Source organism: Passer domesticus, chromosome 19 (assembly GCF_036417665.1).
Source record: "Passer domesticus isolate bPasDom1 chromosome 19, bPasDom1.hap1, whole genome shotgun sequence".
Lineage (NCBI taxonomy): Eukaryota > Metazoa > Chordata > Aves > Passeriformes > Passeridae > Passer > Passer domesticus.
In genome coordinates this window covers 12,037,168-12,049,824 of record NC_087492.1, presented here as the reverse complement: position 1 = coordinate 12,049,824, position 12,657 = coordinate 12,037,168, and the positions used below count along the sequence as shown (strand labels likewise).

The window sequence follows — 12,657 nt, the reverse complement described above, 5'->3', positions numbered from 1 at the left end:
GGGACAGGTACTGCTGCAGCCGTGGTTGTGTTCTGCCACCATCACCATCGTTAATGGCACTGCAGGGGAGGCTCTCCTGGATTCCTCCCTCTTTTTTCACATCCTGCACGAGGCAGGGTCAGAAATGAAGGAAGTGACTTCCTGCCAAGTGTGGAATTCAGCAGGATTTAGGATGTGCAGGGACTCTCCTGAGCACAAACACCTCACCTGGACAGGCTGTCACAAGGCTGGATCCCCCAGGCAAGGAACTGATTGTTAGGCACTCGGCAGTAAAAAAAAAATCATGGGGCGTAGGGGACTGGATTTTGGGTGTTTTCCCCATTTCTGCCCAGTTCCCCTTCCCTTGTCCTTCAGGAGCAGCCTTGCACTCAGTGATATTCACTGCTCACCACTGATTAATGGGCTGCTAATGGCATTACTTATTTCATTATCCAATCTGCAAGATCAGTCATTATCTAGGGAAAAGGAATGTCCATTTCTTACTGGCATTAAGTGGTTGGCTGGCGGGGTAAAGTGCAAGGTTCACATTTAGGAAGAGGAGTAAGAAGAAAATTTATTTTCAGGGAGAAAATTTGCACCGAAAGTCATCTCCAAGTTTGTATTACCCAAAGAGTGGAGCTCAGATATCAGAGGAGGTGTTGCAAATTGCAGAGATAAAAGAGGAAGCCCAAAACATAAGGACTGTATCAAGAAGATGCCCTCAGAGGGCTGGGATAACAGTGCTAGTAGTAATAATAATAATTATAATTTAAAATAATTATAATTAATAATAATACACCTTGGAGGGATGGGTCAGAGCTCAGGTGCTTGAGGTGTTGTGCAATTGCAGGCAAAGAAATTATTGCTTTCAATTCACCTTCCACAAAAAGGGCGAGTGAGGCCAGCTGGCGAGTGACAGATGGGCAGGGGACAGCAGGGAGGGGACACAGGGAGGGGACAGCAGGGAGGGGACAGCAGGGAGGGGACACAGGGAGGGGACACAGGGAGGGGACACGGGCAGGGGACAGCAGGGAGGGGACACAGGGAGGGGACACAGGGAGGGGACACGGGCAGGGGACAGCAGGGAGGGGACATAGGGAGGGGACACAGGGAGGGGACAGCAGGGAGGGGACAGCAGGGAGGGGACACGGGCAGGGGACACGGGGAGGGGACACAAGGAGGGGACAGCCGGGGCGCGGCCCGGGGCCCGGCAGGACCGCGGCTGGCCCGGAGCCGGTGTCAGGAAGGATAACGAGGGGCATGTGTGGGGCACCCGGGAGCACCGGGGCCAGCAATAAATAAATAAATAAATAAATCAAGTGTCTGCCAGAGCACTGTGAGAGCCTGGCTAAAGGATCAGAGACTCATGGAATGTCCGGAGTGCCAAGGATCCACAAGGACTGTGAAGTCCAGCTCCTGGCCCTGCACAGGACAGTCCCGAAAGCACAGCACGTGCCTGTGAGCATTGTTCCATCGCTCCCTGCGATGTCACGATGCTCACGGCTGATGTCCCTAAAGGAATGGGGACGGGCCAGCCAGCTCCGAGCCACCAGGGGCCCTGGCATGGCCACGCTGGGCCATGGAAGGGGAAGGGGAGCTGTGGCCTGGGCTGGCAGTGGCCACAGGGCCCTGTGGGGAGGGGCAGGAGGCACAGAGGGGTTGTGGGGCTTGGAGGGTTTGCGTGTCACAACTGGAGAGGTGACACTCGCTGAGGGGACACCCTGGGGGTGACACCTGGCAATGAAGGTGCTCCTCTTGTCCCGGCATATCCCTGGGGTCAGCCCTGCCCGGTGCCACCTCCGGGCGCAGAGCTGGGGCCGCTGCAGGGACCCCGAGCGAGGCGCTCCGGGCTGGCCCCGGGGGCAGCGGGCTCCTGGCCGGGGCTCACGGAAGCCCGTGTGGATGTGTGCAGGAGCCTTCCCAGCATGTGCCCAGCGCTGCCAAGGAACGCCTGTGGGAGCTGCGGGTCTGAGCTCCCCCAGCCCTTCCCTTCCACGCGCTGTGTGCCAGCCCTGCCCTGCCAGCACAGGAGCCCGTGGCTGGTGGCCCGGAGGAGCGGGGCCGTGCCCCGGAGGGCAGCGCTCCCCAGGCTCCGCGCATTCCCCGCAAGCCCCGCTTGTATTTGGAACCGAACATCTGTTCCAGATGTGGCCGCTCGGGGCCGGCGCTGCCGCGCTCCTGCCGCTGTTGTCCCGCTCCCCGGGATGAATTATTGACAGCGGGGGTTTGAATAAATGATAAAGCCTGGCCGTGCGTGCGCTGAAGTTTGTGTCGCTCCTCGCCCGCAGAGTCGCGCTCCGGGCTCGCCCGGCCCCATGATGAGCTCGCCCAGCGCCCGGGCCCCGCCGACTCGTCTGCCTGATGGGGCTGATCCAGGAGCCGGCAGAGGGGCAGCCCAAGCATGAAGGTGGCCGCGGGGATGAGTCTCCCGGCGAGAAGGAGGAGCCGCCGCAGCGGAGCAGGCAACCAGAGTTCCCCTCCTGGCAAGTGCTTTTCTGCTCTCCGCTCCCTTCCCGGCGCTGGCAGGGAGGGAGGGAAGCAGGGAGGGAGGGAGGAATGGAGGGAGGCAGGGAGGGATGGAGGGAGGGATGGAGGGGTGGGCGTGGGGACACCGCGGCTGCGGGGAGGGTCCTGCCTCTGACCCTGGAGCAGAACCCGCCCCGGGCAAAGCCTGAGCATCTCCCCGGAGGGCAAAGGGACTCCGGGCTGGAGCCAAAGGTGGGTCCCAACCGATCCAGCCCCTCCTTTCCTGCTGCCTCCGCCTGGGAAGTCCGAGTGGAATTTTGGAAGCCTGGTAGCCTTGGAAATTGATTTTTTTTTTTTTTTATTATTACTTTTCTTTCTTCACCATTTTGAAAAATGGCTTGACTCACAGTTGCATGAGGCTGTGGGGACTCACAGCAGACCATCTGTTTCAGCTGTTAACAGTCATTAATTCTTTCGTAATTTTTGCTACTTTTGAGACACTTTGGGGAAAAAAAAATATGTTCTGGATGGCATTGGAGGAGTTCACAGTCACTAACATATTTTTCTCAGAGAAACAATGTGCCATGAATGCAGTTGTTCTAAAAGAAATACATTTTTATTGGCTTTCTAAATGGGGAATTTGTCTCCTGTGGCCATGCAGGAGGACACGGTGTTTATCTCCTTTTCACCATGTATTTGGCTCATAACTGCACTGCAATCCACGGACTAAGCAGGGTTTTTCTGCAGAAAGGCTTTCATTTAAAAAAAATACAGTGAGATTTTCTCTTAAGCCACCACATTTCTGGGCCCAAGCACTCAGTGATTAACTCAGCCGGATTGTCTCCAGCCCTCCTGCTCTGGCTCTGGGAATCGCCTCCCTCCTGAGACAGGTGCTCCCAGCTGATGGCTTGGGGTGCTGGGTGGGGCTGGGGGACCTGGCCTGGTAAATAACGGCACAAACCCATCCTATTGTCACTGTCCCCCCCAGCCTGGGCACATGGACCCTCCTGCCGTGTTCCCTGAGCCAGCTCCTCCACAGGGGCTGTTCCTGAGCCCCCCAGGGAATCCAGCTCTCTGTGCTTCTGCTGTGCTCCCCACCTGCTCTATCAGAGCCTTCACCCAGGGCTGGGGTTCACCCCAAAGCCCTCCTGGAGGTTTCTCTGTGGTTCATGGAAAGTTTAGATGCAACAAAAAAACCAACCTTGAGCTTCTCATGGAGTGCCAGGACAGAGGGAATGGTTTTAACAGCCAGAGGGCAGGGATGGATGGGATATTGGGGAGAAGTTCCACCCTGTGAGGGTGGGCAGGCCCTGGCACAGGGTGCCCAGAGCAGCTGTGGCTGCCCCTGGATCCCTGGCAGTGCCCAAGGCCAGGCTGGATGAGGCTTGGAGCAGCCTGGGACAGTGGGAGGTGTCCCTGCCATGGCAGGGGAGTGACACTGGATGGGTTTTGAGGTCCTTCCAACCCCACCCAACCCATTCTGGGATTCTCTGATTTCATGATTTAAGGAAATGGAAAGAGAGGGTGCAGTACCTTGGGAACACGAGGTGGGGGCAGCTCCCCCAGGGGAGGCCTTGGTGCCACCATGAGGCCGTGGCGTGGGGACAGCAGAGCAGAGAGCTCTGGCTCGTGGCTGAGCAGCTTTGGGTCCTGTGTGTGTGTCAGGGGCTAAAACACGGCCAGGAGCCTGCAGGGCTGCTCTGGGGAGCGCAGAGCAGAAGGGCCCTGCCCTGCCCTGCCCTGCCGGTGACACCGGGGAGAGGACAGCCAGGGCCCGGGGAGAGGACAGCCAGGGCCCGGGGAGAGGACAGCCAGGGCCCGGGGAGCACCTCCAGCCATCCCTTAGCGCTGTGGCTCCCGGTGCAATTGCAAAGGTGACCTGGAAGGGCTCCCTGGAGCTGGCCAAGGAGCCCTGCCCTGGGGCAGCAGGGCCTTGGCACTGCCTCTGGGGCCCTGATGGGTTGGGACACCGAGGGACACGTGGGGACAGGGGGTGGCACAGGATGGCAAACCCCAAATAGCTCCATGGGGCAAAGCAGGGTCTGTGGGATGTGCCCTGAGAGCTGAGCTCGGGTCTGGATGATCCCATATTCCAGGGATGGACTGGAGCCACCTCCTGACCTTTTCCACACCATCCCTGGGTCCTGCTCTCCTTCCTGAGCAGGGGCTGTGCCCGAGTGCTGGAGGACAGCCAGGATATGCTCACCAGCAGAAGGTGCAGGAATTCACATCTGGAGCCTTGGAGACGTTTGGGGCCAGTGTGGTTTTCATTTGAGGCCTTTCCGTTCTCCATTGACTTAATTAAATAAAAAAAAAAAAAAAAAAGAAAAAAGAAAAAAAAAAAAGAAGCAGGCAGAATTGGGCTTTTTTTTTTCTTTTTTTTTTTTTTTTTTTTCCTGATCAGAGGCCTGGCTCGGAGTGCTACTGAGCCAATTTTCATTTTGAAATTTCCTTTCATTTTAAAGCTCCCCACAAGAATTTGGAGCTGCAAACCAAAATGAGGAGGTGTCAGACTTCACAAACCAACCCAACCCCAAACCTATTCATTAACTCAAAAAGCATCCTCTGTTTTGTCAATTTTCTGGAAAAAAATGAGCTTTTTTTTTTTAATAAAAACATTGCTTTTAAAAAGAAAAAAACAAACAAACCTGAATTAAGCAGAAATACTCCTCATGATTTGCTGCAGTGGAGAGAAATGGGGGTTGGCTCTTGGCTGAGGGCTGCTCTCCCCCTTTGCCCTTCCTGCTGTCAGCCTGTGCCATGGGACAGAGAATTTCTGGGCCATGGACAGAGATTTGCAGGTTTGATGAGGATGATTTGAGATCCTGAGGCCTCTGTTTATTCCTGATGCCCCAACACTTGTTGGTGTTCCCTGCATCCATCCTCCTCCTCCTTCCTGCAGGAGCTCAGAGCTCAGTGCACCCCGAGAGACCCCCAGGGCCAGCCTGTAAACCCCTGCCCGCTCCCAGTGCAGGGAGGGAAGGGAAGGGAGGAAGGAAGGAAGGAAGGAAGGAAGGAAGGAAGGAGATCTCTCCCCAGCATGAAATTTGCCCATTAACACCCCAGACACCAAAGCCTCAATGGAGCTCTTCCCTCAGCTCAGATGCCTCTCCCTAATGGGAAGTCTAAAAATAAGCACATTCTCCACAAACAGCTTAAAGATGTTGAAAATGAAAAGCAACAAAGGCTAGAGAATGGATGAGTCACTAAATTACAGGGCTATCTTTCGAAGAGCAAAACAAACCCCACGGAGCCCCCCCAGGCCTGGCTGCTGAAATTCCTGCTGCCTTTGGGGCTGGGCTGGGGCTCTGCCCCTCGCAGGCCTGGCTCAGTCCCGTGGGCTCTGAAGGGTGAAACCTCCCCCCTTCTGCTCCACTCTGTGCCAGAGCTGCTCTGAGTGACCAGGGGAAAGCCAGCCTGTCCAGCAGCACCAACAGGAGGTGCTGCTCTCTCCCACGTGGGCATTGCTGGGAGTTTTTTGGGATAACTCCCCTCGCAAAGCTCCTGGGATGAGAAGCCTTCCTGCAAGGGCTGTGAGCAAAAATTCCTGTCCACAGAGGGTTCCCTGGCCCCAAGGGAGCCACAAGTGTTTGGAGTCTCTCTGGGAGAAGATCTCTGTGGGTGTCACTGCATGTCTGTGCCTTTAGCTGGGTGAGATAACACAATTAAAGGTTTGGGAGCGTCCCCCTCCCTCAAGGTCTCCGTTCAATGAGATCCACCAGGGTGGAGTCTGTGGCAAAGCTGCAGCTTTTTTAGCATTTGCAGATGAGCTTGAATCAAATGCTGGCATTTGAGGCAGCAGGAAGGGGCTGGCCTGGCGCCAAAGCTGTGCCTACATCTGATGTTTGCAGCCAGCCCCAGGCTCTGGGAGAGGCTGCAGCGAGCCCTTGGATCCACAGCCCATGGGGTGTGCCAGCCCCAGGCTGGGCTGTGCGCTGCCCTCCTCGGGCCTGCGGGGCTGCAGGGTGTCCCTTCTGCCCAGGAGGAACCCCAGGGTGCCCTGGCTTGGAAGGGACTTCAAAGGGACCCAGCGCCACCCCTGCCCTGGGGACACCCTCCGCTGTCCCAGGCTGCTCCAGCCCCGTCCAGCCTGGCTTGGGCACTGCCAGGGCTGAGACAGCCACGGCTGCTCTGTGTCAGGGCCTCCCCACCCTCACATCACCCCAGCACCCTCGTCCATCCTTTCTGTGGCTGCAGGGGGGACCAAGGCCGGCAGCCTGGCCCGTGTCCCCAGCCCGCTGCGGCACCGTTGGCTCGCTCCCGGCCCAAAGAGCCCTTTGATCCATAAATCCATAGCCTGGGCTGGCAGCTCCAATAAAAGCTGTGCCCAAGGATCATCAATCCTGGAGCAGAGCTCGCCCAGCAGTGATTTAATCTCAATATTCCATTCTGAAATGTGCTAATTAAACTCCAGGAGAAAGCATCCAGTGCAGAAGCGAGGTGAAGGAAAAGGAAAAATAAAAGTTTCTCCTGGAATAATTAAGCACCATTAAGACATGAAAATCCGGGCTAGGGAGCAATTGTACTCCTTCCACCAAGTGTTTCATCAGAAATAATGGGGTGGAATTAAGCAATACCGAAAATGTGGGCTGGGGGTTGGAAAACCTCTCCCACTCGAGGCTGGGAAAGGCTCCCGAGCCCTCCCCAGGGAAGGGACAGTGGGTGGTGCCCAGGACATTCCAAACTGGAGAGGGCAGAGCCCCCTCTGAGCACTGTGGGGAAGGAAGGATTGCAGACCTCCCCCCTCCAAGGGCCTTCCCGATTTTCTGGGCTTTTCATTCCAGAGGGTCATCCCTGGCAGAGAAAAACTCTTTAATCCCATTGAGGACTTTCTTCTCTGAGGGACCTCGAAGTTTGGCTCCCATTGGCTCAAAGGGATCTTTGAAAGCCACGCAGCTCTCCCGGAGCCATAGCCTGGCTTGCCCTGCCTCCCCTTGGACACCCAATTTATTGCTGCTCCTATTTATGTCCCTCACCCTCGCTGGGCTCCAGACCTGCCCTGGAGGTGGCTTTGCTGGGCTCCATGGAAGGAGCCTGCCTGGACTGAGCAGCTCCCTGGGGAATTCCAGCCCGTGCTGGTCATGCCTTGTGGGAGTGATGCCTCGCAGTGTCCCCAGGCAGGGACAGCAGCCGGCCCTGCTGCCGTCACTCACTGTGTCAGGTTAGGATTTTGTTGGCTGTGCTGTAGCATTTCCAGGAGTGTATTCCAAACATCCCGGAGCTGATTCCCGAGGAAGCCACATCCTCCTGAGAGCTCCATCCCAGCCTCAGCCCCAGGAGAAGCTGAAAACTGGAGGGTTTGGAGTGATCAGCTCTGTACTGTAACAAAGAAAAAAGGGAAAAGAGCCATGGGCTGCTCCTATTGATGTGGACACAATCTGGAGATATTCTGGATCTATTTGGGGATTAATGAGGACTTGGTGCTTTCGGAAATTTTAATAATAAATATATCGGCCTAATGGATTTTCCAGCTACTGTTTTCAGCCATGAAGGTTGGGACCTTTTTGGTTAATGTTTTCCAGAGCTGAAGGAAAGGAAATTAGCTAAAGACAGGGAATAACATTCCCAAATGAGGAGGTTTGCCCCCATTTACTCACATAGGCAGCCCAGATGGAGATGAGGGATCTTGCAGGTGAAAGTTTTCTCATGGATCAAGGGAAAAAATAGGAATGAAAAGTAAAAGGATGAGATTCATCTGCATCTCATTCTGATGGAACAACATTTGGTGCCATCACTCACCTTCCACCCCTGGTGCGGAGGGCCTTGCTCCTGGAGCAGGGATTATCTTCTCACTGAATGCAAATAAATTCATAAAAATGGTAAAACTGGGGTGTAGCCCAGCCCTGATGGTTTACAAGGGACTTGGAGCATGGCTAAATTCCTGAATTGCCGTGCAGGCAATGTCCAGGCAGTGGGAGAGGGGCAGTGGGATGCAGAAATCCCTGGGGCAGGACACTGAGCTAATGGAGCAAAAAGACTTGAATATCAATGGAGATGGGGTTTATATGGGGTTTATCTGCACAGGGAGCAGAGAGAGCCAAAATCTCTCTGCCCCCAGGTGCTGAGCTGCAGACCATGTTCCTTCTGATCCCAATAAATCCCAGCATGGGGAACACGGTGACCCACGAGGCTGAAGGGAAGGAGACAGGAAGGATTTTACATCAGAAAAGTACAAGGGAGACAAGATGTGAATTAAACACCTTTGAGCCCTAAAATCGACACTCTGCAGGCTTTGTTTGGTGCGCACACGGCTGTGGGAGGGTTGCTGGAGATGACAGGTGTCTCTCCAGGCTGCTTTCCAGATCCAGTCGAGGCAGTTTGAGCTGTGCTGGGCTCCCATCAGAGCCTCTCCTGCAGTCAGCTGCTGTCACAGCACAGCATCTCTGCTTCCTTTCAGCCCAGATTGGTTTCAGTCAAACCTCCCCTGCTGGGAGCGTCCTGGCCCAGCTGTCCCCAGGGGTCAGGGGCTGTGCTGGTGCCAGGCAGGGATCCAAGGACTGTGTGCCTCAGGAGCATTCCAACAGGAGCTGGGGAGCCAAGCCAGCTCCACCGAGTGCTGGTACCAGCTGAAGGTGACTGCAGCAGGAAAGGGGGGAGATTGGGCCGGGAGAAGGGCACTCCTGCAGGCACCTCCTCCTGCCCAGGGCAGAAACCCAGGTCCCCAGGCCCCTTGGATGGGTGATGTGGCTCTGCCAGTGGGGCCAGGCAGGCTGGGGGCCCTGGGTGCAGGGAGAAGCAGTTTGTGCACACAGAGCACAGGACACACCTGCAGGTGTGGATTCTTCTCCTCCACTACTGCTGGCCAAGAAGTCCAAGGCCATTCTGGCCAATATCAGCCATGGTGTGGCAGCAGGACCAGAGCAGTGAGGGCAGTGATTGTCCCCTGTGCTGGCACTGCTGGGGCACCTCTAATCCTGGGGGCAATTTTGGGCCTCTCACAAGACAGACCCTGAGGGGCTGGAGCATGTCCAGGGAAGGGTCTGGAGCCCCAGGAGCAGCTGAGGGAGCTGGGAAGGGGCTCAGCCTGGAAAAAGGAAGCTCAGGGGGGCCCTTGTGGCTCTGCACAGCTCCTGACAGGAGGGGACAGCCGGGGGGTCGGGCTGTGCTCCAGGGAACAGGGACAGGAGGAGAGGGAACGGCCTCAGGCTGGGCCAGGGGAGGTTTGAGTGGATTTTTGGGAAATTCTCTCATGGAAAGGATGGTCAGGTACTGGCAGGGGCTGCCCAGGGAGGTGGTGGAGTCCCCGTCCCTGGAGGGATGGACGTGGCACTTGGGGACAGGGGTCACTGGTGGGCTTGGCAGTGCTGGGGCAATGGCTGGACTTGATCCTGGAGGTCTTCTCCAACCAACGATTCCGGGCTTCTAAAAAAGCAACCGGCGGCTTAACCCCCCTCCCTGCCGAAAGGAGACCTGGAGAAGCAACTTGCTGAGGGTCTCGGCCCCCCAGGAGCGGCTCCCTCCCGGCGTTTCTCGGGGCTCTGCCCTGCCGGGGCCGGGGCCGCTCCCTGCGCGCAGCATCCCCGGCGGGGCTGGAGCATGGGGAGGAGGGGGCGGCCGGCGGGGAGGCACGGCGAGGAAGGGGTTAGCGGGGGCCGCGCCGCAGGGCTGGCGGCGGAGGGTGGTCCCTGGCCGGGCCGGGGGAGCGCGGCGCGGCGCGGCGGGGCTCGGGCTGCGCTCGGGGCTGCGGGGGCCATGGGGCGCTGAGCCGGGGCTGCCGCGCCGCGCCGCTCTCCTCCTCCTCCAGCATCGCCTCCTTTCAGTCCAGTTCTTCGCTTCTTTGATTTGATTTCATCCCTTCGCTTGGTATTTTTTTTATATTATTTTTTTTTCTCTCTCTCCGCCATCCCCACCGCCCAGATCTCTGTGTGCCTCCTCCCTCCATCCTCCTCTGAATAACTCGTCTGGGAGCGATCTGGAGGGGCGGGGGGGGGGACAGTGGAGCCGAGCAAACCTGTGGCGGAGGAGCCGGCTGGTGGAGAGGTGAGTGAGGAGGTGGCCAAGGATGGGGAGCTCGGGCTGCCCCCCGGCCGGGCGGGGACGGAGGGAGGGCTCGGAGGGAGCCGGCTGCGCGCAGGCAGCGCCCTCCCCTCCCCGGCTCGGGGGCACCGCAGCTCCACCGCGAACCTGTTGGGGCTTCAGCCAGCGCTGCCAGCCGGCTCAGGCGGGCCGGCAGCCGAGCGATCCCCGCGGGGAGACCCGTGGGGTGCGCGGGGGGGATGCTCGGGATGCTCATCCCCTCCCCTCGGTACCCGGATCCGCGGCCGTGCCCCCTCGCCCGCGGTGTGCGGCTGTGGGCGCTCACACGCGTGTTTGTGGAGTTGCCATGGAGCGGCACAACAGCACTTTGGCTGCCCAGAAAACCTTTTTTTATTCGTTCCCTGGCCCCCTGCTCGTCCGTAGCGGGTGATGTAATGAGAGCTCGGTGTCTATGCGGTGTCCTGCTCTCGGGGAGTCGGACACGGGTGGAGATCCCGGAGCAGAGGGAGCATCCGCCATCTGTTTGAATGGATGGGTCCTCATGAATCTGTCAAACCCAACAAAAGCACTTGACGGAGGAATTTGGCCCCAAACACCTCCTGATGCCGCTGTCGGCAACTAAAATGCTCCCGAGCAGAGTCGCGGCCGTCCCCCGCTGCCTGCTCGGAGTCGCGATGAGCCCAGCCCCGGCTGGTTTCGACTGATTCGATCACCAGGTCCAACACCTGATTTGCAGCTCCCCCCTGGAGCAGCCCCAGGCTGCGGCGGGGCGGGCTGAGCCGGCTCCGGGCCGAGCCGCTCGCGGTTACTCAGCAGCTGCTCAGACCTTTCCCACCCACCAAGTTTTGCTGTTTCCCGTGGAGCAGCTGCCTCCCCCTTAGCGCCGTGCCTCGCTGGTCCGCGGGGCGCCTGGCGGGCTGTGTGCCCTGCCGGTGGCTTTGGGAGTGTTGGAAGTCCTCGGGATACGGATGGGCTGCGCCGGGAGATGAGAACGGGACGGGCGCTGCGGTGGGAGCGGCTGCCCGGGCTCTGGGTACCGGAGGAGAGGTGTGTGATCCTGGCTGGCTCCAAGGGCTCGCTGGACTACAGGAGGAGCTTCCCGCAGCCTGGGAAATGGAATTTGCCCGTTGTTGAGCTGTAGAATAGCTGCACAAGGCCGGCACAGGCACAGGACTGGAGAGCCCAGGGTGCTAGCATCACGTAGGCAGCTGCCACCGAAATGACACACTTGATTGAAGGCCAAAAGAACCCAATACGTAACTGCTGTGATTAAGCTCCATATGATGCCTCAGAGCAAGTAAAAACCCCTCCTTCATCTCATCTTGCTTGTAACGAGACAGCCGTTGCAGGGATCTCATTTGGGTCATGTTGTGGCTTTTGGGGGATTCTGGGGGGGTTGTTTTAGGTCGGTTTCTTTTTGCTCCTGGCTGCACACACCCATGACCTGCAGCAGTCCGCACCCCCGCCATGCCCCCTGAGAGCCTGGGGCTGTAGGTGTGCTGCTAGCTGGGAATACAAATCCGAGCAGGTAAGAGCTCCCGATGCCATGTCTTTAGCAGGGAATTTTCCAGCTGGCTGCCCGTGGGTCTCTGCACGCTCCCTTTCCCCCGGAATGCATGTGTGGGACTCTGTCCCCGGGAAGGGTTTGACGGGGAGGCTTCATCCTTTCAGTTTGGGGATTCTCGGTGGATGCTCGGCTCTTTGCTCCGAGGATGCTCTGGACCTGTAGCCAGATCCTCTCCGCACTGCACCTGTGGATAAGGCTCTGCCCGGCGGGGTCTGCAGGCTGGGGCAGGATCCCCCCGGGAAGAGAGGGAGCGCAGCCGGGTCCTGCTCGGGTGAGGCTCCCGGGGGTGTCAGGGCTCTCCCCTGGGGAGGGTCTGTCCTGCAGGAGCTGCGTGCTGCTCCTCCATCCCTCGGGAGCGTGCAGAGCTCGCCTGGCTCTCACACCGCCTTCCCTTAAGTTCTCGGTGGGGCAGGGGGATTTCAGCAGGGAACAAAAGCCCTTCGGGAGCAGCCCTCTGCCATCGAGCCCCAGGGCAGAACTTGGCTTGCAAGGAGAAAAAAAAACCCAAAGCCAAACAGGGCAAAAGGCACAAAGGGTAATTTAACCCAATCTCTTTCCTGCCTGCCTCAGCCGTGCTCAGCGGGGCTGAGCCTCCTCGTTCCCCCTCCCTGGCTCCATTTCCAGGCAGGTTCTGTCCAATCACGGTGTGCTGGAGGGTTCTGCTGATG

The 12,657-nt window shown here is 58.1% G+C and overlaps 1 protein-coding gene across 6 annotated transcripts in view; it reads left to right on the top strand.

Annotated features, from left to right (window-relative positions):
• CALN1 (calneuron 1) overlaps positions 1–12,657 on the top strand; it is a 146,364-nt gene that overhangs the window by 17,669 nt on the left and 116,038 nt on the right. For 2 of the 6 annotated variants that reach the window (XM_064394327.1, XM_064394328.1), the window contains exon 2: positions 2,268–2,462. In XM_064394327.1, coding sequence (XP_064250397.1) covers positions 2,341–2,462 — 122 coding nt within the window. In that variant the 5' untranslated portion in view covers positions 2,268–2,340. Of the gene's footprint in view, positions 1–2,267; positions 2,463–10,107; positions 10,426–11,265; positions 11,470–11,750; positions 11,951–12,657 lie in introns of those variants that run through there. The other 4 variants (XM_064394330.1, XM_064394333.1, XM_064394329.1 and 1 more) reach the window with 4 other exon arrangements.